Raw genomic sequence first — 27282 nt, forward strand, 5'->3', positions numbered from 1 at the left:
TTTATTATAACTTAGACATGATCTCAGTGACAAGCAAAACACAATACCAGTAAGTCTAACTTTATTAACGCCTTACTTCTTTATCAGCTAGGTACTCTACATAACATATGTCTAAGACACAAATACTTGTTGTACAGAAAAGCAATTAAAAATGAGATTCCATTCCACTGGGAATAAAAAAAAAGAATTCAAGCGAGCTTGCCACATACAAAATATTGGTACCCTACCGGGTTAGAACAGGATCACCATAAATGTAATTTATCAAGCTTAAATACTATTAATTTAGAGCAGGATGCATATTTTAGTTTTCTATTACTTCTGTAAACATAGATTCCATAGTTTTGGAACGACAAAACAAACTGGAATAGCAAGCATAGTAACCATATGGTTCTCTATCATCACAATAAGCTAATTACTTTTTGTTGGCGCAGGATCCAGATTTTAGTTTCAACTTAATTATGTAACCATAGAAACCATAAGTTTTGTCTGACAAGCGTCGTTTACAGAGTTACAATATAAAAACAAACTCAATAATTAAACACATTCAAGATAAACTGGTAAACTAGAAACACTCTGTGATATTCATATCTTCCAACAACAAAAAACAAAATGGTATAAATGCAACATGCCTTTGAATTGCTATTTGCATGAGCAATAAATAAATGTTTTTACATCACAGCTGCATCTGTATTATACTATTTTTTAACATGACAACATCAAATCTTAGGAAATTACATCAAACATCCTCAATATTTGAAGTAAAAAAAGAAATCACACACAGTATCTTCTTTTTTCTATAATTTCAAATTGTCAATTATGCATCATTTTGTGACATGATGGTAATTTTTCAAAATAAAACAATGCAGACATATAAGGATTGTATATTTAAAAACACAAGTTGAAAACATACACAATTCAAATATGCTCAACATGAGCAATTACTGCAAATTCACAACTGAAAATTGATGTGTCAATAACATATTGCTTTTGACAGCTACAATGATACAATACAATCAAAACATTCAGAATTTAAAGCAATAATATAAACAGTAGAAAGATATGTGGAGCAATACAAATATCTGCCAATTGAGATATATACTGGGTTTTAATAACTTACTGCCAAAGGACAATAAATTACAATAAGCTCTAAATGACGAAAGGACATGTGAGAAAGTTAGATTTAGGATGTAAGGTTTCTATGTGTAAAAACTAAAACTGTTCATGCAGATCATACTTACTAAACAGAAAACATGAATACATGAAATTACATAAAATAAATACATAAGATAATTTGATCTTATTATTTTTCACATTATTTTACATTACCTCAAAGTACAAGATTTACACGTCCATTTTACAGCATAAGTATAAGATATATACATGTATACATAAAACAATTTGATGACCTGGAATATTTACATTAAATTTTATATGTGAAAATTGCTGATGATGAGCGGTTCCAAGACGGTGACCCCAGCTTTATTCTACTAGGTGTGTATGTTGTTTCATATTGTGCCGTACTGTTTTGGCAATTGGTTACTTGCCATGAATAAAGGACCATGAATGTGGTTATAATAGGAATGCAATACTGCTGAAACAACTGGAGTTTCACTTCTTTATATTGGTATAAAACATTAATCATCGAGTCCATCAAATGATTCAAAAATAATATTCCTAGAATAAGACCTAGATATCCTTGTTTTCATAATTATTACAGTCAGTAGTTAATCACCACACCAGGTGACAAGTGCAAATGGGAGCCATTCTTCTTCATTAAATAACATATTCAGTGATACAGATACAGCATGAGTATTTGAGGTAGCAAATAATATATGTTATGTAAATATAATGGTATAGAACATTTTAGTTGCAGCTACATAAATACATAATGTAAATACAAAGGTCCATATAAATACTGGTATTTAAATAGTAAAAAGAAATCTGCATATTACCTTACTTACATTGAACATTAAATCGTAGGTTAGCATGCTCTTATTCATCATAGGAAGCCAAAGTTTGCCAGATTATTAAATTAAAGCTACATTCTACCTCGAATACTGCGAGCAACAGAAGTCATTTTTATGATGAGTCACCTTTTGACGCATGAAATAACACCAACAAACCTGATGTGTGCACATTCTGCAATGTCCTTTATTAGCAATATTGCCCATTTTCAAGATAATAGTAATTATCATAAAAGCTTTTTAGCCATTATTTATGCCATAATGTCTTTTCTGTGATTGTTTGTAAAATTAATTTCTCATATGGGACATTTTGCAAGCCTTATCTAGCAGGGTCAATCCAGAAAGAAAGATAAGTGGACGAATTTGGTTCTGATGTTGACTTTCCCCACTAGGACTATTATTCTAATCCACAGGCCACAGTATAATGCATAAATAAATAGAGGATATTTGTTGGATTCGGTGGAATATCGATTTTATTTCACGAGTGATCATAAAAACATTTATATATTTTATGATCACGAGTGAATTAAAATCGGATTTCCACAGAATCCAACAATTTTTTTATTTTTTTTATGCTTTTTTTCACCGTTTATTTACATTGTAAAAGAGTTTAACTGGAGTATTTCGCAGGAATAATGACGTCATTTTTTCGAAAAAATGATGTGTCATTTCACAGTAAAACAGTGAAAAATATTGATATTTTTCACTGTTATGTTTCACTTTTTGAAACAGTGAAATATCAGTTTTATTTCACTGATATTTCTCTATAACTCACTGGTAAGCATAAAATAAACAAATTTCTTTGAGAAGCACAACTTCCCCAGTAAGCCAAATATGAAGTTGCTATGTAGTTTATCAGGGCTGCCACTAACCTGATGAAATAAAATTCCCTGACTTTTCACTGACTTTTCACTGACGTTTCCCTGACCAAATCTTGGTTTTCACTGACTAATTTCGGGACATATTTAGCCTCCTCCTCCCGATACAGCTGACCAAGTCCACCCATTTAATGTTTCTTTTATTCTTTAACATATAATATATAACAACTAACAAAGCAGTACTACTTGTACACTAATCTATGCATGATGCAAGGCTATATAGTAAAAAATCAATAGGGGTCATCTGCAAGTCATGATAAATGTACCTATGAAGTTTCATGATCCTAGGCCTAAGTATTCTAGAGTTATCACCCGGAAACCATTCTACAGTTTCGAGTCACTGTGACCTTGACCTTTGACCTAGTGACCTGAAAATCAATAGGGGTCATCTGCCAGTCATAATCAATGTACCTATGAAATTTCATGATCCTAGGCAGGTTTTTTTTTTGGCCCGATTTTATAGCCGAAATTCGGCTATATTCCCAATCCCAAAAAGTATACTTTTTTCTTAACCAAATTTTCAATTTTTTAAGTATAAAAAGTGCAAATAATTCTGTCAAAATGCACCCCAGAGTTATATAACTTTGCCTGCCCAGTCCCCTCATGATAGTAAGTAAGTGTAACAAGTTTGAATGCAATAGCTTTGATACTTTATGAGAAAAGTGGACCTAAACACAAAACTTAACCAGATGCCGACGCCAAGGTGATGACAATAGCTCATAACTTTTTTTTAAATGACCTTGACCTTTGACCTTGTGACCTGAAAATCGATAGGGGTCATCTGCGAGTCATGATCAATGTACCTATGAAGTTTCATGATCCTAGGCATAAGCGTTCTTGAGTTATCATCCGGAAACCATTTTACTATTTCGGGTCACCGTGACCTTGACCTTTGACCTAGTGACCTGAAAATCAATAGGGGTCATCTGCTAGTCATGATCAATGTACCTATAAAGTTTCATAATCCTAGGCGTAAGCGTTCTTGAGTTATCATCCGGAAACCATCTGGTCGATGGACCGACCGACATGAGAAAAATTTTAGTTTTCTATTACTTCTGTAAACATAGATTCCATAATTTCGGAATGACAAAACAAACTGGAATAGCACGCATAGTAACCATATGGTTCTCTATCATCACAATAAGCTAATTACTTTTTGTTGGCGCAGGATCCAGATTTTAGTTTCAACTTAATTATGTAACCATAGAAACCATAAGATTTGTCTGACAAGCGTCGTTTACAGAGTTACAATATAAAAGCAAACTCAATAATTAAACACATTCAAGATAAACTGGTAAACTAGAAACACTCTGTGATATTCATATCTTCCAACAACAAAAACAAAATGGTTTACATGCAACATGCCTTTGAATTGCTATTTGCATGAGCAATAAATAAATGTTTTTACATCACAGCTGCATCTGTATTATACTATTTTTTAACATGACAACATCAAATCTTAGGAAATTACATCAAACATCCACAATATTTGAAGTAAAAAAAGAAATCACACACAGTATCTTCTTTTTTCTATAATTTCAAATTGTCAATTATGCATCATTTTGTGACATGATGGTAATTTTTCAAAATAAAACAATGCAGACATACAAGAGTTCCGCGGTCGGAGATGACCGCATTGAAGCCGGATTTTTGATTTAAATGACAGGAAAGTACCTTTCGTGTTTTTGTCAATGCAATACTTAAATTACTGAAATATTGTTCAAAGGTCAAAATGAAATGTAAGTACTTTTCAAGGCATGAGCAAACCTTGTGTTATGTTTTGAATGCATGCATATACATGAACAACAATAACATTTAAGGTCACAAATATGAACTTGAATTGACATTTAACATTTTTACCTACCAAAGTTATAAGAACTTTAACATTTTTACATTCAAGGTCACAGTGACCTTGACCTTAGAATGAATGACCTTGAAATGACCAGTGGTCATCTAAGTGTGCTTGCAAACCTTCATGTCAAGTTTGAAGACTCTATGTCCAAGCATACCAAAGTTATAACAATTTTAACATTTTAACATTTAAGGTCACAGTGACCTTGACCTTCAAATGAATGACATTGAAATGACCAGTGGTCATCTTCTAGTACTGGCCAATCTTTCTTTCAAGTTTGAAGACTCTAGGTACAAGCATACCAAAGTTATAACATGAAATAAGAACTTTAACATTTTTACATTCAAGGTCACAGTGACCTTGACCTTCAAATGAATGACCTTGAAATGTCCAGTGGTTACTTACTAGTTCTGGCCAACCTTCATGTCAAGTTTCAAGACTCTAGGTCCAAGCATACCAAAGTTATAACAACTTTAACATTTTTACATTCAAGGTCACAGTGACCTTGACCTTCAAATGAATGACCTTGAAATGTCCAGTGGTTACTTACTAGTTCTGGCCAACCTTCATGTCAAGTTTCAAGACTCTAGGTCCAAGCATACCAAAGTTATAACAACTTTAACATTTTTATATTGAAGGTCACAGTGACCTTCACCTTCAAATGAATGACCTTGAAATGACCAGTGGTCATCTGTTAATCCTGGCCAACCTTCATGTCAAGTTTGAAGACTCTTGGTCCAAGCATACCAAAGTTATACCATGAAATAAGAACTTTAACATTTTTACATTCAAGGTCACAGTGACCTTGACCTTCAAATGAATGACCTTGAAATGACCAGTGGTTACTAACTAGTTATGGCCAACCTTCATGTCAAGTTTCAAGACTCTAGGTCCAAGCATACCAAAGTTATAACAACTTTAACATTTTTTATATTGAAGGTCACAGTGACCTTGACCTTCAAATGAATGACCTTGAAATGACCAGTGGTCATCTGTTAATCCTGGCCAACCTTCATGTCAAGTTTGAAGACTCTAGGTCCAAGCATACCAAAGTTATACCATGAAATAAGAACTTTAACATTTTCGAGCACGCCGCCACCCGGCCCGCCCGCCCGCCCGCCCGCCCGCCCGACAACATCAATCTATAAGCCGAGATTTTTTCGAAAAAAATCCGGCTAATAAGGATTGTATATTTAAAAACACAAGTTGAAAACATACACAATTCAAATATGCTCAACATGAGCAATTACTGCAAATTCACAACTGAAAATTGATGTGTCAATAACATATTGCTTTTGACAGCTACAATGATACAATACAATCAAAACATTCAGAATATAAAGCAATAATATAAACAGTAGAAAGATATGTGGAGCAATACAAATATCTGCCAATTGAGATATATACTGGGTTTTAATAACTTACTGCCAAAGGACAATAAATTACAATAAGCTCTAAATGACGAAATGACATGTGAGAAAGTTAGATTTAGGATGTAAGGTTTCTATGTGTAAAAACTAAAACTGTTCATGCAGATCATACTTACTAAACAGAAAACATGAATACATGAAATTACATAAAATAAATACATAAGATAATTTGATCTTATTATTTTTCACATTATTTTCAATTACCTCAAAGTACAAGATTTACACATCCATTTTACAGCTTAAGTATAAGATATATACATGTATACATAAAACAATTTGATGACCAGGAATATTTACATTAAATTTTATATGTGAAAATTGCTGATGATGAGCGGTTCCAAGACGGTGACCCCAGCTTTATTCTACTAGGTGTGTATGTTGTTTCATATTGTGCCGTACTGTTTTGGCAATTGGTTACTTGCCATGAATAAAGGACCATGAATGTGGTTATAATAGGAATGCAATACTGCTGAAACAACTGGAGTTTCACTTCTTTATATTGGTATAAAACATTAATCATCGAGTCCATCAAATGATTCAAAAATAATATTCCTAGAATAAGACCTAGATATCCTTGTTTTCATAATTATTACAGTCAGTAGTTAATCACCACACCAGGTGACAAGTGCAAATGGGAGCCATTCTTCTTCATTAAATAACATATTCAGTGATAAAGATACAGCATGATCGAGTGTTTGAGGTAACAAATAAAATATGTTATGTAAATATAATGGTATAGAACATTTTAGTTGCAGCTACATAAATACATAATGTAAATACATAAGTCCATATAAATACTGGTATTTAAATAGTAAAAAGAAATCTGCATATTACCTTACTTACATTGAACATTAAATCGTAGGTTAGCATGCTCTTATTCATCATAGGAAGCCACAGTTTACCAGATTATTAAATTAAAGCTACATTCTACCTCGAATACTGCGAGCAACAGAAGTCATTTTTATGATGAGTCACCTTTTGACGCATGAAATAACACCAACAAACCTGATGTGTGCACATTCTGCAATGTCCTTTATTAGCAATATTGCCCATTTTCAAGATAATAGTAATTATCATAAAAGCTTTTTAGCCATTATTTATGCCATAATGTCTTTTTTGTGATTGTTTTTAAAATTAATTTCTCATATGGGACATTTTGCAAGCCTTATCTAGCAGGGTCAATCCAGAAAGAAAGATAAGTGGACGAATTTGGTTCTGATGTTGACTTTCCCCACTAGGACTATTATTCTAATCCACAGGCCACAGTATAATGCATAAATAAATAGAGGATATTTGTTGGATTCGGTGGAATATCGATTTTATTTCACGAGTGATCATAAAAACATTTATATATTTTATGATCACGAGTGAATTAAAATCGGATTTCCACAGAATCCAACAATTTTTTTATTTTTTTTTATGCTTTTTCTCACCGTTTATTTACATTGTAAAAGAGTTTAACTGGAGTATTTCGCAGGAATAATGACGTCATTTTTTCGAAAAAATGATGTGTCATTTCACAGTAAAACAGTGAAAAATAATGATATTTTTCACTGTTATGTTTCACTTTTTGAAACAGTGAAATATCAGTTTTATTTCACTGATATTTCTCTATAACTCACCGGTAAGCATAAAATAAACAAATTTCTTTGAGAAGCACAACTTCCCCAGTAAGCCAAATATGAAGTTGCTATGTAGTTTATCAGGGCTGCCACTAACCTGATGAAATAAAATTCCCTGACTTTTCACTGACTTTTCCCTGACCAAATCTTGGTTTTCACTGACTAATTTCGGGACATATTTAGCCTCCTCCTCCCGATACAGCTGACCAAGTCCACCCATTTAATGTTTCTTTTATTCTTTAACATATAATATTTAACAACTAACAAAGCAGTACTACTTGTACACTAATCTATGCATGATGCAAGGCTATATAGTAAAAAATCAATAGGGGTCATCTGCAAGTCATGATAAATGTACCTATGAAGTTTCATGATCCTAGGCCTAAGTATTCTAGAGTTATCACCCAGAAACCATTCTACAGTTTCGAGTCACTGTGACCTTGACCTTTGACCTAGTGACCTGAAAATCAATAGGGGTCATCTGCCAGTCATAATCAATGTACCTATGAAATTTCATGATCCTAGGCAGGGTTTTTTTTTGGCCCGATTTTATAGCCGAAATTCGGCTATATTCCCAATCCCAAAAAGTATACTTTTTTCTTAACCAAATTTTCAATTTTCTAAGTATAAAAAGTGCAAATAATTCTGTCAAAATGCACCCCAGAGTTATATAACTTTGCCTGCCCAGTCCCCTCATGATAGTAAGTAAGTGTAACAAGTTTGAATGCAATAGCTTTGATACTTTATGAGAAAAGTGGACCTAAACACAAAACTTAACCAGACGCCGACGCCAAGGTGATGACAATAGCTCATAACTTTTTTTTAAATGACCTTGACCTTTGACCTAGTGACCTGAAAATCGATAGGGGTCATCTGCGAGTCATGATCAATGTACCTATGAAGTTTCATGATCCTAGGCATAAGCGTTCTTGAGTTATCATCCGGAAACCATTTTACTATTTCGGGTCACCGTGACCTTGACATTTGACCTAGTGACCTCAAAATCAATAGGGGTCATCTGCTAGTCATGATCAATGTACCTATAAAGTTTCATAATCCTAGGCGTAAGCGTTCTTGAGTTATCATCCGGAAACCATCTGGTCGATGGACCGACCGACATGAGAAAAATTTTAGTTTTCTATTACTTCTGTAAACATAGATTCCATAATTTCGGAATGACAAAACAAACTGGAATAGCACGCATAGTAACCATATGGTTCTCTATCATCACAATAAGCTAATTACTTTTTGTTGGCGCAGGATCCAGATTTTAGTTTCAACTTAATTATGTAACCATAGAAACCATAAGATTTGTCTGACAAGCGTCGTTTACAGAGTTACAATATAAAAACAAACTCAATAATTAAACACATTCAAGATAAACTGGTAAACTAGAAACACTCTGTGATATTCATATCTTCCAACAACAAAAACAAAATGGTTTACATGCAACATGCCTTTGAATTGCTATTTGCATGAGCAATAAATAAATGTTTTTACATCACAGCTGCATCTGTATTATACTATTTTTTAACATGACAACATCAAATCTTAGGAAATTACATCAAACATCCACAATATTTGAAGTAAAAAAAGAAATCACACACAGTATCTTCTTTTTTCTATAATTTCAAATTGTCAATTATGCATCATTTTGTGACATGATGGTAATTTTTCAAAATAAAACAATGCAGACATATAAGGATTGTATATTTAAAAACACAAGTTGAAAACATACACAATTCAAATATGCTCAACATGAGCAATTACTGCAAATTCACAACTGAAAATTGATGTGTCAATAACATATTGCTTTTGACAGCTACAATGATACAATACAATCAAAACATTCAGAATATAAAGCAATAATATAAACAGTAGAAAGATATGTGGAGCAATACAAATATCTGCCGAATGAGATACATACTGGGTTTTAATAACTTACTGCCAAAGGACAATAAATTACAATAAGCTCTAAATGACGAAAGGACATGTGAGAAAGTTAGATTTAGGATGTAAGGTTTCTATGTGTAAAAACTAAAACTGTTCATGCAGATCATACTTACTAAACAGAAAACATGAATACATGAAATTACATAAAATAAATACATAAGATAATTTGATCTTATTATTTTTCACATTATTTTCAATTACCTCAAAGTACAAGATTTACACATCCATTTTACAGCATAAGTATAAGATATATACATGTATACATAAAACAATTTGATGACCTGGAATATTTACATTAAATTTTATATGTGAAAATTGCTGATGATGAGCGGTTCCAAGACGGTGACCCCAGCTTTATTCTACTAGGTGTGTATGTTGTTTCGTATGTTGCCTTACTGTTTTGGCAATTGGTTACTTGCCATGAATAAAGGACCATGAATGTGGTTATAATAGGAATGCAATACTGCTGAAACAACTGGAGTTTCACTTCTTTATATTGGTATAAAACATTAATCAGTGAGTCCATTAAATGATTCCAAAAATAATATTCCTAGAATAAGATATTGATATCCTTGGTTGCATAATTATTACAGTGAGTAGTTGATCACCAGGTGACAAGTGCAATTGGGAGCCATTCTTCTTCATTAAATAACATATTCAGTGATACAGATACAGCATGAGTATTTGAGGTAGCAAATAATATATGTTATGTAAATATAATGGTATAGAACATTTTAGTTGCAGCTACATAAATACATAATGTAAATACACAAGTCCTTAAATACTGGTATTTAAATAGTAAAAAGAAATCTGCATATTACCTTACTTACATTGAACATTAAATCGTAGGTTAGCATGCTCTTATTCATCATAGGAAGCCAAAGTTTACCAGATTATTAAATTAAAGCTACATTCTACCTCGAATACTGCGAGCAACAGAAGTCATTTTTATGATGAGTCACCTTTTGACGCATGAAATAACACCAACAAACCTGATGTGTGCACATTCTGCAATGTCCTTTATTAGCAATATTGCCCATTTTCAAGATAATAGTAATTATCATAAAAGCTTTTTAGCCATTATTTATGCCATAATGTCTTTTCTATGATTGTTTGTAAAATTAATTTCTCATATGGGACATTTTGCAAGCCTTATCTAGCAGGGTCAATCCAGAAAGAAAGATAAGTGGACGAATTTGGTTCTGATGTTGACTTTCCCCACTAGGACTATTATTCTAATCCACAGGCCACGGTATAATGTATAAATAAATAGAGGATATTTGTTGGATTCGGTGGAATATCGATTTTATTTCACGAGTGATCATAAAAACATTTATATATTTTATGATCACGCGTGAATTAAAATCGGATTTCCACAGAATCCAACAATTTTTTTTTTTTTTTTTATGCTTTTTTTCACCGTTTATTTACATTGTAAAAGAGTTTAACTGGAGTATTTCGCAGGAATAATGACGTCATTTTTTCGAAAAAATGATGTGTCATTTCACAGTAAAACAGTGAAAAATAATGATATTTTTCACTGTTATGTTTCACTATTGAAACAGTGAAATATCAGTTTTATTTCACTGATATTTCTCTATAACTCACCGGTAAGCATAAAATAAACAAATTTCTTTGAGAAGCACAACTTCCCCAGTAAGCCAAATATGAAGTTGCTATGTAGTTTATCAGGGCTGCCACTAACCTGATGAAATAAAATTCCCTGACTTTTCACTGACTTTTCCCTGACCAAATCTTGGTTTTCACTGACTAATTTCGGGACATATTTAGCCTCCTCCTCCCGATACAGCTGACCAAGTCCACCCATTTAATGTTTCTTTTATTCTTTAACATATAATATTTAACAACTAACAAAGCAGTACTACTTGTACACTAATCTATGCATGATGCAAGGCTATATAGTAAAAAATCAATAGGGGTCATCTGCAAGTCATGATAAATGTACCTATGAAGTTTCATGATCCTAGGCCTAAGTATTCTAGAGTTATCACCCAGAAACCATTCTACAGTTTCGAGTCACTGTGACCTTGACCTTTGACCTAGTGACCTGAAAATCAATAGGGGTCATCTGCCAGTCATAATCAATGTACCTATGAAATTTCATGATCCTAGGCAGGGTTTTTTTTTGGCCCGATTTTATAGCCGAAATTCGGCTATATTCCCAATCCCAAAAAGTATACTTTTTTCTTAACCAAATTTTCAATTTTCTAAGTATAAAAAGTGCAAATAATTCTGTCAAAATGCACCCCAGAGTTATATAACTTTGCCTGCCCAGTCCCCTCATGATAGTAAGTAAGTGTAACAAGTTTGAATGCAATAGCTTTGATACTTTATGAGAAAAGTGGACCTAAACACAAAACTTAACCAGACGCCGACGCCAAGGTGATGACAATAGCTCATAACTTTTTTTTAAATGACCTTGACCTTTGACCTAGTGACCTGAAAATCGATAGGGGTCATCTGCGAGTCATGATCAATGTACCTATGAAGTTTCATGATCCTAGGCATAAGCGTTCTTGAGTTATCATCCGGAAACCATTTTACTATTTCGGGTCACCGTGACCTTGACATTTGACCTAGTGACCTCAAAATCAATAGGGGTCATCTGCTAGTCATGATCAATGTACCTATAAAGTTTCATAATCCTAGGCGTAAGCGTTCTTGAGTTATCATCCGGAAACCATCTGGTCGATGGACCGACCGACATGAGAAAAATTTTAGTTTTCTATTACTTCTGTAAACATAGATTCCATAATTTCGGAATGACAAAACAAACTGGAATAGCACGCATAGTAACCATATGGTTCTCTATCATCACAATAAGCTAATTACTTTTTGTTGGCGCAGGATCCAGATTTTAGTTTCAACTTAATTATGTAACCATAGAAACCATAAGATTTGTCTGACAAGCGTCGTTTACAGAGTTACAATATAAAAACAAACTCAATAATTAAACACATTCAAGATAAACTGGTAAACTAGAAACACTCTGTGATATTCATATCTTCCAACAACAAAAACAAAATGGTTTACATGCAACATGCCTTTGAATTGCTATTTGCATGAGCAATAAATAAATGTTTTTACATCACAGCTGCATCTGTATTATACTATTTTTTAACATGACAACATCAAATCTTAGGAAATTACATCAAACATCCACAATATTTGAAGTAAAAAAAGAAATCACACACAGTATCTTCTTTTTTCTATAATTTCAAATTGTCAATTATGCATCATTTTGTGACATGATGGTAATTTTTCAAAATAAAACAATGCAGACATATAAGGATTGTATATTTAAAAACACAAGTTGAAAACATACACAATTCAAATATGCTCAACATGAGCAATTACTGCAAATTCACAACTGAAAATTGATGTGTCAATAACATATTGCTTTTGACAGCTACAATGATACAATACAATCAAAACATTCAGAATATAAAGCAATAATATAAACAGTAGAAAGATATGTGGAGCAATACAAATATCTGCCGAATGAGATACATACTGGGTTTTAATAACTTACTGCCAAAGGACAATAAATTACAATAAGCTCTAAATGACGAAAGGACATGTGAGAAAGTTAGATTTAGGATGTAAGGTTTCTATGTGTAAAAACTAAAACTGTTCATGCAGATCATACTTACTAAACAGAAAACATGAATACATGAAATTACATAAAATAAATACATAAGATAATTTGATCTTATTATTTTTCACATTATTTTCAATTACCTCAAAGTACAAGATTTACACATCCATTTTACAGCATAAGTATAAGATATATACATGTATACATAAAACAATTTGATGACCTGGAATATTTACATTAAATTTTATATGTGAAAATTGCTGATGATGAGCGGTTCCAAGACGGTGACCCCAGCTTTATTCTACTAGGTGTGTATGTTGTTTCGTATGTTGCCTTACTGTTTTGGCAATTGGTTACTTGCCATGAATAAAGGACCATGAATGTGGTTATAATAGGAATGCAATACTGCTGAAACAACTGGAGTTTCACTTCTTTATATTGGTATAAAACATTAATCAGTGAGTCCATTAAATGATTCCAAAAATAATATTCCTAGAATAAGATATTGATATCCTTGGTTGCATAATTATTACAGTGAGTAGTTGATCACCAGGTGACAAGTGCAATTGGGAGCCATTCTTCTTCATTAAATAACATATTCAGTGATACAGATACAGCATGAGTATTTGAGGTAGCAAATAATATATGTTATGTAAATATAATGGTATAGAACATTTTAGTTGCAGCTACATAAATACATAATGTAAATACACAAGTCCTTAAATACTGGTATTTAAATAGTAAAAAGAAATCTGCATATTACCTTACTTACATTGAACATTAAATCGTAGGTTAGCATGCTCTTATTCATCATAGGAAGCCAAAGTTTACCAGATTATTAAATTAAAGCTACATTCTACCTCGAATACTGCGAGCAACAGAAGTCATTTTTATGATGAGTCACCTTTTGACGCATGAAATAACACCAACAAACCTGATGTGTGCACATTCTGCAATGTCCTTTATTAGCAATATTGCCCATTTTCAAGATAATAGTAATTATCATAAAAGCTTTTTAGCCATTATTTATGCCATAATGTCTTTTCTATGATTGTTTGTAAAATTAATTTCTCATATGGGACATTTTGCAAGCCTTATCTAGCAGGGTCAATCCAGAAAGAAAGATAAGTGGACGAATTTGGTTCTGATGTTGACTTTCCCCACTAGGACTATTATTCTAATCCACAGGCCACGGTATAATGTATAAATAAATAGAGGATATTTGTTGGATTCGGTGGAATATCGATTTTATTTCACGAGTGATCATAAAAACATTTATATATTTTATGATCACGCGTGAATTAAAATCGGATTTCCACAGAATCCAACAATTTTTTTTTTTTTTTTTTGCTTTTTTTCACCGTTTATTTACATTGTAAAAGAGTTTAACTGGAGTATTTCGCAGGAATAATGACGTCATTTTTTCGAAAAAATGATGTGTCATTTCACAGTAAAACAGTGAAAAATATTGATATTTTTCACTGTTATGTTTCACTTTTTGAAACAGTGAAATATCAGTTTTATTTCACTGATATTTCTCTATAACTCGCCGGTAAGCATAAAATAAACAAATTTCTTTGAGAAGCACAACTTCCCCAGTAAGCCAAATATGAAGTTGCTATGTAGTTTATCAGGGCTGCCACTAACCTGATGAAATAAAATTCCCTGACTTTTCACTGACTTTTCACTGACTTTTCCCTGACCAAATCTTGGTTTTCACTGACTAATTTCGGGACATATTTAGCCTCCTCCTCCCGATACAGCTGACCAAGTCCACCCATTTAATGTTTCTTTTATTCTTTAACATATAATATATAACAACTAACAAAGCAGTACTACTTGTACACTAATCTATGCATGATGCAAGGCTATATAGTAAAAAATCAATAGGGGTCATCTGCAAGTCATGATAAATGTACCTATGAAGTTTCATGATCCTAGGCCTAAGTATTCTAGAGTTATCACCCAGAAACCATTCTACAGTTTCGAGTCACTGTGACCTTGACCTTTGACCTAGTGACCTGAAAATCAATAGGGGTCATCTGCCAGTCATAATCAATGTACTTATGAAATTTCATGATCCTAGGCAGGGTTTTTTTTTTGGCCCGATTTTATAGCCGAAATTCGGCTATATTCCCAATCCCAAAAAGTATACTTTTTTCTTAACCAAATTTTCAATTTTCTAAGTATAAAAAGTGCAAATAATTCTGTCAAAATGCACCCCAGAGTTATATAACTTTGCCTGCCCAGTCCCCTCATGATAGTAAGTAAGTGTAACAAGTTTGAATGCAATAGCTTTGATACTTTATGAGAAAAGTGGACCTAAACACAAAACTTAACCAGACGCCGACGCCAAGGTGATGACAATAGCTCATAACTTTTTTTTAAATGACCTTGACCTTTGACCTAGTGACCTGAAAATCGATAGGGGTCATCTGCGAGTCATGATCAATGTACCTATGAAGTTTCATGATCCTAGGCATAAGCGTTCTTGAGTTATCATCCGGAAACCATTTTACTATTTCGGGTCACCGTGACCTTGACATTTGACCTAGTGACCTCAAAATCAATAGGGGTCATCTGCTAGTCATGATCAATGTACCTATAAAGTTTCATAATCCTAGGCGTAAGCGTTCTTGAGTTATCATCCGGAAACCATCTGGTCGATGGACCGACCGACATGAGAAAAATTTTAGTTTTCTATTACTTCTGTAAACATAGATTCCATAATTTCGGAATGACAAAACAAACTGGAATAGCACGCATAGTAACCATATGGTTCTCTATCATCACAATAAGCTAATTACTTTTTGTTGGCGCAGGATCCAGATTTTAGTTTCAACTTAATTATGTAACCATAGAAACCATAAGATTTGTCTGACAAGCGTCGTTTACAGAGTTACAATATAAAAACAAACTCAATAATTAAACACATTCAAGATAAACTGGTAAACTAGAAACACTCTGTGATATTCATATCTTCCAACAACAAAAACAAAATGGTTTACATGCAACATGCCTTTGAATTGCTATTTGCATGAGCAATAAATAAATGTTTTTACATCACAGCTGTATCTGTATTACCGTATACTATTTTTCAACATGACAACACCAAATCTTAGGAAATTACATCAAACATCCACAATATTTGAAGTAAAAAAAGAAATCACACACAGTATCTTCTTTTTTCTATAATTTCAAATTGTCAATTATGCATCATTTTGTGACATGATGGTAATTTTTCAAAATAAAAAAATGCAGGGATATAATGATTGTATATTTAAAAACACAAGTTGAAAACATACACAATTCAAATATGCTCAACATGAGCAATTACTGCAAATTCACAACTGAAAATTGATGTGTCAATAACATATTGCTTTTGACAGCTACAATGATACAATACAATCAAAACATTCAGAATTTAAAGCAATAATATAAACAGTAGAAAGATATGTGGAGCCATACAAATATCTGCCGAATGAGATACATACTGGGTTTTAATAACTTACTGCCAAAAGACTATAAATTACAATAAGCTATAAATGACGAAAGGACATGTGAGAAAGTTGGATTTAGGATGTAAGGTTTCTATGTGTAAAAACTAAAACTGTTCATACAGATCATACTTACTAAACAGAAAACATGAATACATGAAATTACATAAGATAAATACATAAGATAATTTGATCTTATTATTTTTTACATTATTTTCAATTACCCCAAAGTTCAAAATTTACACATCCATTTTACAGCATAAGTAGAAGATATATACATAAAACAATTTGATGACCAGGAATATTTACATTAAATTTTATATGTGAAAATTGCTGATGATGAGCGGTTCCAAGACGGTGACCCCAGCTTTATTCTACTAGGTGTGTATGTTGTTTCATATTGTGCCATACTGTTTTGGCAATTGGTTACTTGCCATGAATAAAGGACCATGAATGTGGTTATAATAGGAATGCAATACTGCTGAAACAACTGGAGTTTCACTTCTTTATATTGGTATAAAACATTAATCATCGAGTCCATCAAATGATTCAAAAATAATATTCCTAGAATAAGACCTAGATATCCTTGTTTTCATAATTATTACAGTCAGTAGTTAATCACCACACCAGGTGACAAGTGCAAATGGGAGCCATTCTTCTTCATTAAATAACATATTCAGTGATACAGATACAGCATGAGTATTTGAGGTAGCAAATAATATATGTTATGTAAATATAATGGTATAGAACATTTTAGTTGCAGCTACATAAATACATAATGTAAATACACAAGTCCTTAAATACTGGTATTTAAATAGTAAAAAGAAATCTGCATATTACCTTACTTACATTGAACATTAAATCGTAGGTTAGCATGCTCTTATTCATCATAGGAAGCCACAGTTTACCTGATCATTAAATTAAAGCTACATTCTACCTCGAATACTGCGAGCAACAGAAGTCATTTTTATGATGAGTCACCTTTTGACGCATGAAATAACACCAACAAACCTGATGTGTGCACATTCTGCAATGTCCTTTATTAGCAATATTGCCCATTTTCAAGATAATAGTAATTATCATAAAAGCTTTTTAGCCATAACTTATGCCATAACGTCTTTTCTATGATTGTTCGTAAAATTAATTTTTCATAAGGAACATTTTGCAAGCCTTATCTAGAAGGGTAAATCAAGAAAGAAAGCGTAGTGGGAGAAATTTGGTTCTGATGTTGACTTTCCCCACTAGGACTATTATTCTCATCCACTGGCCATAGTATGCATAAATAAATAATAAGCATATCCCAAAACAACCAGATATGCCAACAGTATTAACACAACCAGCATTATCTGTTAGCCAGAAAAAAGCACACTTGATCATAAACACAGAATATGGTTCCTGTCGCAAACACTGCCTTAAGCAGGCTGGGAGCCAGACCCTTGTACAAGCCCCGAACTCCCTCGTGTTGGAGGGTTGAAGACAGACAGTGGGCTAGACCCCTGTACTGGTGGACAGCACCAAATCTCTTCCTAGCGTCCTCAAACCCCTGAACCTGCAGCCGCTTCTTTGTGAGATCCATGGGGTAGATGAGAAGCTTGCTAATGAAGCCTGACCCTGAGCCACAGATAAAGCTTTCCACACCACCTGAGGGGAAATGGGAAAAAGAATTCCACTCTTAAGCAACCATAACAGCCTGTGAGTAACTGGCAGTATATTCAGGTTTTATGCTGTTTGCTGCTCATCATTATTAAATTATATCAGATTAAAGTCAAAACTGCTTAGACTATTAGGCTACATAACTGTTGTGTAGTATTCACCAACAAAAATGAAAAATGCTGTTGGAAATTTGCGTACACATACTTTGTTACAATTAGTGGGTAAGCAGTGTGCTTTTGACATCTGGTGAAACAGCTGTAGACAACTGATGATTAAAACCAATGCTACAGATTCATACGGATAAACCTCTCTAGGATCATACCTCTACTATACATTTTTTAGCAAAATGAACATTTCCTAAAACAAAACAGCCAGGCATAATTGGTTCTTAACTTCACTGAATCATTCATCTTTTGATAGTAACTTAATGCTTTTTCCATATGGACTGAAATCAGACATTTTTTAATTTTTGTTTTGTTTGCTAGTTATTTTGCCAATTTCAGTAGTATTTCAGTCATATCACAGTTATCAGTTAACCCTTTGCATGCTGGGAAATTTGTCGTCTGCTAAAATGTCGTTTTTTGAATTTCTAAAATTAGCATTTTCTTCGATTTTTTTCAAAGAATATTATCAGAATAGCAAACAGTTTGGATCCTGATGAGACGCCACGTTTTGTGGCGTCTCATCTGGATCCAAACTGTTTGCAAAGGCCTTCAAATTCCGGTTCCAGCGCTCAAAGGGTTAATTAATTTTCACTTGCCAGTAACTGAAAACTGCCCTACTTGAATCAGAGATCGGGGCAGAGTGGGCATGGAAAGGATTTCATGACAAATCCCCACACAAGTTCTGTGTTTTGGCGTGTCATAAAACCTCCAATCTTTGTGCTTGTTGTACAGCACTCTGCCAATTGAGCTACCCAGCCCAGCTAACAGATGTTTCATGATATCACAAACCAACAAGCAAACAATGTATTGTACAAAAAACCTAGTGATATTTTAATAATAAAATTACCACAAAATGTTTTTCTGTTACACTTACCAGGATGATGCTCATAAGGCAGATTCAAGGCTGTATTCCAGACACGCTGAAGTAGCGCATAGAATCCAAACTGCAGCCCCATCTGAGGGGCCACTCCAATGCAGGCAGGGATCAATCCCTTGTAGAAACCCCTCACACCCTCAAGTCTGATTATGCTCTCAGCAGCATGGTACATAGACCTGTACACCTGAATGACACAGTTATAGTGAACAAAACATGACACTAGTCTTGCAATGTATCAAAAGTGTACCTGTTATGAATAAGTTTAGAAGTGATTTCATAATTCATTAAATCCTGCAAATATAGTTCATACTATTCTGTATTAGACAAAAAGTCAAATAAAACATGAAATACTTTGATCCCTGGAGGCCATATTTTCACAAACCATAACGTTTTTTTAACACAGCTGAGAACCATTATTAGAACAAATGTTCTGACCAAGTTTCATAAAGATTGGCCCATAAATGTCACTTCTAGAGAATTAAGAAGGTTTTATTATAGCCATGTAAGGTAATATGCCCTGACCCCTGGCAGCCAAGTTTTCCAACAGACCGGACCCATTTTCAAACTCATTCAAGATAACATTAGTCCAAATGTTCTGACCAAGTTTCATTAAGATTGGACTGTTAATGTGAATTTTATAGTGTTAAAAAGGCTTTACTACAGCCATATAAGGAAAAATGCCCTGACCCCTGGCAGCCAGGTTTTCCAACTGACTGGACCCATTTTCAAACTCATTCAAGATAACATTAGTGCACATGCTGTGACCAAGTTTCATGAAGATTGGACTGTTAATGACTTTTATAGCGTTAAAAAGGCTTTACTATAGCCATATAAGGAAAAAAGCCCGGCCCCCTGACAGCCATGTTTTTCAACAGACCATGCAGAACCATTTAAGAACTAATCCAAGATATCATAAATACAAATGTTCTGACCAAGTTTCATAAATATTGGACAATAAATGTTACTTCTAGAGTGTAAACGAGGTTAAACTATAGCCATATAAGGAAAAATGGCATGACCCTGACTCCCATGGTTTTTTAACCAATCGGAACTATTTTTTGAACTTGTCCAAGATATCATTGGGACAAATCAACTGACCAAGTTTCATGAAGAGCGGACTTAAAAATATGACCTCTAGTGTGCTAACTAAGCAATTGTTGACAACAGATAACGAACAAAAGACAATCACAAAAGCTCACTATGATCACCTTGTGCTCATGAGGTGTGCTTATAAAATTCAATGTCTACAGACAGGAGATGACAGATGGTTATACCTTTCCAAAAATGTGTATCAAAGGACTTAAAATCAATAAGAGGATGCAACCGTGTGCTATTATTTGTTCCTGCAATATGAGCTGCATCCATCATGTGAAAATGGGTCTTATGTCCTACCTATGTGGCCAATGTAGCTCCAGACCAGGCAGCACATCCATGCAGTCTGATCAAGCGCTACCATGTTTGCTAATGAGACCACATGAGTTATGACCTGTTTGGGATCTGCACTGGCTGTATATGGCAAAAGACCCATTGGCATGACCCAGTTCATATAACAAATCATAACTGGTCAACTTAGTTCTTTAGTGACAAGTGTCTATGGATAAATTTATTGAGCAGATATGAAAACTTACTTTTGGTTCCCCCTGTGCAACAAGTCTTGTTCTGATGATGTCGATTGGTTGCACGACAACTGTTGCTAGGCAACTAGACATTCCCCCGCTGACTGCATGGGTCAGTGGCTTGTATGTTGTGCTCAACTCGTGGGGCAAGTGAAACCAAACATGTTTTGTGATGTTTTCAAAGCAAACAAACTGAAAAATTAAAAAAGGATGATCAATTAAGATTGACTTTGTTGTTTTTTCTTGATGGATTGAGTATTTATGTGGCAGAAATGTTCATGATCATGAGACTCTGAGTCAAGATCTGCGTCTGTACATCTAATCAGACTTGATCACATTATTATTTTCTTATTTTTGAAAATGTAATTTAATGTTTTTTCAGATTTTTGGAATGTGGATAAAATTTGCCTGTCATCCTGTTGGGCAAGTTCACAGAAAGTGCCTGCCCAAACTCAAAGATGCCAGTCCAAAACTTTACAAGGCTAAACAAAGTAAAAGAAGTTCACTTTTTTTCAATAATTATTATATACAATAAACACTCATAAACTCTGTTACTCAACAACAAAATGTTTATGAAAACTGTTTTCAACTTGTACAGAGCTTTAATAGAAACAATTCTGATCTGAAAAGAATTTCAATCTAAATCATTTGTCTTCTTCAAATTTATCTCCCACAAAGCATTCTTCTTCGAATTAAATGCAAGTTTTCAGGTTTGACATTGTCATAGAATTTTAAACAAAGAAAAAGGAGCATAAAAAATGAACCTGGTAAAGCATGACAACTCTAAACAAGAATTCCAACATTTTCAGCCAGATTTCCGTTATATTCCGGTTTGCTGGATCCACGGATTGCGACTGCGATATCTCCGGATCGCAATAACTTGTAAGGTCATTCATGCATGTATGTATGCATAAGCATAGTTTTGCAATCTCAAAACACGCTATTTACCTACCTTATTGCATTATGTGCTAAATCTATGTGTTATACATTGGTATATCATAAAACAAGATTCCATTTAAGTATTTCAAATGCGTATAAATAAATTTGTAATCCAAAAAGAATTTCCAAGTTTTATTGCTCATAAAAGATAACGCAAGCTACAAATAAACAGCCCTTATGCATTTTGTGTAAATCCTTTATAATAACTAAAAGCAAGCAAAAAATAGACCTCATGTACAAGTTCACATCTTTTTCCCCCATGGAAAGCATGTGATTAAATATTTAAATGCTGAATAAAAATTTTGTAGTGCTTGGGAAACAACTCACTCTAAGATATTTACTTTTGGATTAAAAATTGGTAGTGCGAAAAGATGTGGAACCTTTTCCTTTAAATTAAAAACGTTTGTGCGGTATCTAACACGCAAAGGTTGTTGAGATCTGTGACATTTACAGTAATTTTTGTATACACCATCATGTGGGGAACTCTGTGTATTCAGCAGCCTGATAGCTGATTGGCTGATATAATTATAAAGAAGAAAGCGATAGACAGTTTGCATCATATCAGTTCAAAGCAAGTTCAATAGAGAAAGTTGTCAAAGGTGACATGCAAAATGACCTTAGCTGGTGGAAAAGTATGGGTTTATTTGTCGCAGTACACAATCGTGAATGCACAATTAAGGCAAACAATCTGGATTTATGAATATCTGATTACAAAAACAAGATGCGTTTGTGAAACACTATGTCCCCCTATATGATGTTTGACCTTGTAGGATGACCTTGACCTTGTGAAGGATGACCTTGACCTTTCACCACTCAAAATATGCAGCTCCATGAGATACACATGCATGCCGAATATCAAGTTGCTATCTTCAATATTGCAAAAGTATTCATAAAAAAAGCTATTTGGGCCACATATATTTGACCTCTGACCTTGAAGGATGACCTTGACCTTTCACCACTCAAAATGTGCAGCTCCATGAGATGCACATGCATGCCAAATATCAAGTTGCTATCTTCAATATTGCAAAGGTATTTATAAAATAAGCGATTTGGGCCACATATATTTGACCTCTGACCTTAAAGGATGACCTTGACCTTTCACCACTCAAAATGTGCAGCTCCATGAGATACACATGCATGCCAAATATCAAGTTGCTATCTTCAATATTGCAAAAGTATTCATAAAATGAGCGATTTTGGCCACATATATTTGACCTCTGACCTTGAAGGATGACCTTGACCTTGACCTTTCACCACTCAAAATGTGCAGCTTCATGAGATACACATGCATGCCAAATATGAAGTTGCTATCTTCAATATAGCAAAAGTTATTGCAAAATGTTAAAGTTGGCGCAAACAGACAAACCAACAGACAGACCAACAGACAGGGCAAAAACAATATGTCCCCCACTACTATAGTGGGGGGACATAAAAATAAAAGTGGGTGAAAAAATTGGGTTCATGGCAGACTTGAGATATATATTGGACTACACGATATATTGGACCGCGATATAACCGAGTTACAGTGTAAATACCAGTGTAAATAACTGGAAAGTGTAGTTTCTGACAGAGAATACATCGAGCATATCCAAAGGACTGGCAATTTTCCAGAAGACTAGTATTTTATGACAAAGATATTTTGCAACTAATAGAAATATCAGTGCAAGATTTAAGATATATGAGTACAAATATTTGGCCTGACCAGGATTAGAGACCAGGTCCTTAAGCAAACAATCAAGTGCACTACTTCTGGGCCATTCGGGATTTGCAAATAAAAAGTGTATTTGTTCTCTGTTTAAGTATACACATTTTCAAGAGCATAACACATTCTTTATATTTGTATGTTTTGATTGTTAATTTTCCATGAACTAAACAATATTTTAAATATTTGTCTTTATCAAAAGTGTAACTTTCCCATTTTGAATACAATTTATCATTTTTTTATTAGGAATATATGATATTTGATAAATAAAAAAGCCTACTTTATTTAAATATGAATACAAATCATTTAAGAGAATATTACTTAGACAAATAGAAGTAAAAGCCAGTGTGATTTACCTCTACAACTCCAAAGCTGACTGAGCCAGTGTGATTTACCTCTACAACTCCAAAGCTGACTGAGCCAATGTGATTTACCTCTACAACTCCAAAGCTGACTGAGCCGGTGTGATTTACCTCTACAACTACAAAGCTGACTGAGCCAGTGTGATTTACCTCTACAACTCCAAAGCTGACTGAGCCAGTGTGATTTACCTCTACAGCTCCAAAGCTGACTGAGCCAGTGTGATTTACCTCTACAACTCCAAAGCTGACTGAGCCAATGTGATTTACCTCTACAACTCCAAAGCTGACTGAGCCAGTGTGATTTACCTCTACAACTCCAAAGCTGACTGAGCCAGTGTGATTTACCTCTACAACTCCAAAGCTGACTGAGCCAATGTGATTTACCTCTACAACTCCAAAGCTGACTGAGCCAGTGTGATTTACCTCTACAACTCCAAAGCTGACTGAGAGGCACTGTGCTGGGAGATGACCTTTCCACAGTGCCCTTGGCCCTTCCTCTCTCACCATACATTTCACAGCCTGAAGCAGGCTCTGGTACTTAGAACTGCTGCTGCCCGCTGATATAGGCTCCAGCTGCAGCTGAATATCAGAACAGAACAGAACAGATAGTTTATTTGCCACTTAAGCATATACAGCTCATCATCAAAAACAATAAATCAATCATAAATACATATACATACACATGCGTAAAACTAACAACAAATGTTTATGCATTTTTACACATAGATGATTTTTGTGAGAATGCAATATGAAAGAGAAGGCTCTTAATTGTTAAACAAAGTTAAGTAAATGATTATGATCCGTTAGTGATTGAGAAAAATAAAATATAGACATTATGCAGTTAGAAATTATATACAAAATCACAATTTTTGGGAAAAAACTATTCTCTCATAAGACTATAAATTTTCGGCTCTAAGTTTAAATGCTTTTATACAAAAATTAGCTAGACGTATCAATACAGATTTTCTAGTCTCATTCAACAATTGTAAAAATTTAAACATACTTGGTCTTCTTTTGTAAAAACAGGTATACATGTATTTCTAATATTATCATTTAAAGGACATATAAGAACAAAATGGTACTCATCTTCAATTTCATTCATTGAACAAAATGTACATGTTCTTTAATTTCTTTGAATATTTTGATGCCTACCAGTTTCTATAAATAGAACAAGGGAAGACAATCTCAATTTTGCGATTATGTTTCTAAATTTCGAATTTTCAATTTTGTCTAAATAAATGGATCTTTCAAAAATGGGTTTCAATCTTTTGTACAAATATAGTGATGGAGAGTCATTTACATCAATTCGCCATGTTGAAATAAACAAATCTTTTAATCTATTGCGAAACATTAGAATAAAGCTGTTAACATTAACAGATTCTGGATATAACCATACGTCATTAAAACCTGACTCGTGCAAGAGTTTCCGAACGTTTGATGTCCATGACTTGGAGTGAGGATTATCACATGCTTCTTTAAATTGTTTACGATCAATATTACTTAAAATACAGTTAGAAGATTTTTCATTGAACAATTTTAAGAAATATTTAACTACTCGCATTTTTATTGACATTTATACATCGGGTATCTCCCTACTTCGGAATACAAAGCATTTGAAATAGTAGAAGCTTTTACACTTAAAAGCCATTTACAGAATTTGCGTTGGACACAATATCAGCAGGAGGAGGAAAATTAATGTGAACATCTTCTTTCATTTAATTGAGTTAAAAAGCTCAACAAGGGAATGTGATTATTGTGGCAACATTAACTGAAAAATGTTTAGATATAAATATAATTGTGTTTTTTAATTAATATTTATTTTCGCAACTAAAAAAAAGTGTATGGCTTAAAATTAAAACATGATAAAACATTTCCCAAAATAACCTTATTAAGCATTATTTTCAACCTATTTATTACAGCTCTATTGCATCAAAAGCCTAATGGTTATTAAACAGCTCTCGAATCCATTTTCTGGGAGTTTAATCAGTTCTTGGTCTCTTTGGGTGAGATCGAAAGAACGCTCCCACAGTGCCGATAAAACCCATGAACTTCCAGTCAATAGTCAGACACTATATCCACTACGCCACGACATACTAAATTCCTGTTTAAACTTCAATCCTGTGGTGTATATTGAAATTAATCTGAAATATTACCTACCTGAAATCGTATTTTCAACACATCAAATGGCTGTGTGACTGCTCTTGCAATGACGTTACTGATAGCCCCAGCCTTGGCCTGGTCTGCCTTGTTTATCTTCAATTCAGGATTGTAGCCAACCATTGATCTGACAGTATGCTATGCCTACACCATTGCCTGCATTTAGCAACTCAAATGTAAAATAACATGAAAAAAAGTAAGATAACACCAAGACATTACAGTAAATCCTGTGTTTAAGGTCATTTTATTTGTACCTCATGCAGATTAGCTTAAAACCTGTTGCCTGAGTTTTGAAAAGGCTATATTGTAATGTTTGAATATGAGCGATTGTATGAGCATGAATGCCCAAATGGTTTAAGCACTAGACTTTTACTCCAATGGTCAGTGGTTAAAGCCCCATTGAGGATTATCTTTTTATATATTGAACTTTATTCTTGGTTTTTACTGGAACTTTTTAGTTCCAGTGTTTACATTTATCAATTTAAGGCATTTAATAACAAGATGTATTTGTGAAACGCTATGTCAACCCCACGTATTTGACCTTTAACCTTGAGGATGACCTTGACCTTTAACAACTCAAAATGTGCAGCTCCACGAGATACACATGCATGCCAAATATCAAGTTGCTATCTTCAATATTGCAAAAGTTATGGCCAATGTTAAAGTTTGACGCAAACCAACAGACAGGGCAAAAACAATATGTTCCCCAGTATAGACTGGGGGACATAAAAAAAATGTTCAATAGAAGACAATAAATGATTACATGCCAAAATCTGTGAGACTGTGAAAAGGTCCCTTAAAATCGTATTATTAATGTAAAAAGTGTTAAGGACTAGGGTGTACAATGACCAATAATTTGATAACTTATATAGGTACATTGCTTCTATTTATTTCAGCATCACCGATAAAATACTTAACTGGTAAAACCATTAAGCAGGGTAAAACTGTGTTTACCATTGGCATTCACTTTCAATCTCTCATACAGTGCCAGTGATTC

At 33.7% G+C, this 27282-nt stretch overlaps 1 protein-coding gene across 7 annotated transcripts; it reads right to left on the reverse strand.

Annotated features, from left to right (window-relative positions):
- Positions 1 to 44: 44 nt before the first annotated feature.
- On the reverse strand, positions 45 to 27282 carry LOC127868622 (mitochondrial thiamine pyrophosphate carrier-like). 7 transcript variants are annotated; one of them, XM_052410528.1, is made up of 8 exons: positions 27203 to 27272; positions 26286 to 26441; positions 24552 to 24707; positions 21138 to 21317; positions 19507 to 19693; positions 12139 to 18456; positions 8186 to 8722; positions 45 to 3189 (listed from the first exon to the last, which is right to left on the reverse strand). In XM_052410528.1, exons 2-6 carry the CDS (start codon positions 26406 to 26408, stop codon positions 18158 to 18160), a joined length of 945 nt encoding a protein of 314 aa, XP_052266488.1. In that variant the 5' UTR covers positions 26409 to 26441; positions 27203 to 27272; the 3' UTR covers positions 45 to 3189; positions 8186 to 8722; positions 12139 to 18157. The 7 variants fall into 7 exon arrangements, with proteins under 7 accessions (XP_052266488.1, XP_052266486.1, XP_052266492.1 ...); XM_052410526.1 differs by lacking the exon at positions 8186 to 8722 and having other exon boundaries at positions 45 to 3108; positions 11666 to 18456; positions 27240 to 27282; XM_052410532.1 differs by lacking the exon at positions 8186 to 8722 and having other exon boundaries at positions 45 to 3739; positions 15870 to 18456.

This window comes from Dreissena polymorpha, chromosome 2 (genome assembly GCF_020536995.1).
Source record: "Dreissena polymorpha isolate Duluth1 chromosome 2, UMN_Dpol_1.0, whole genome shotgun sequence".
Lineage (NCBI taxonomy): Eukaryota > Metazoa > Mollusca > Bivalvia > Myida > Dreissenidae > Dreissena > Dreissena polymorpha.

Bases quoted from the DNA above. Each gene is read 5' to 3' on its own strand.
- LOC127868622 (XM_052410526.1), bottom strand. From the start codon at position 26,408: ATGGTTGGCTACAATCCTGAATTGAAGATAAACAAGGCAGACCAGGCC. The intron at 24,708-26,285 runs GTAGGTAATATT...TCTGATATTCAG, and splicing joins TGTTGAAAATACGATTTCAG to CTGCAGCTGGAGCCTATATC. The intron at 19,694-21,137 runs GTAAGTTTTCAT...TGTGTCATTCAG, and splicing joins TTGCACAGGGGGAACCAAAA to GTGTACAGGTCTATGTACCA.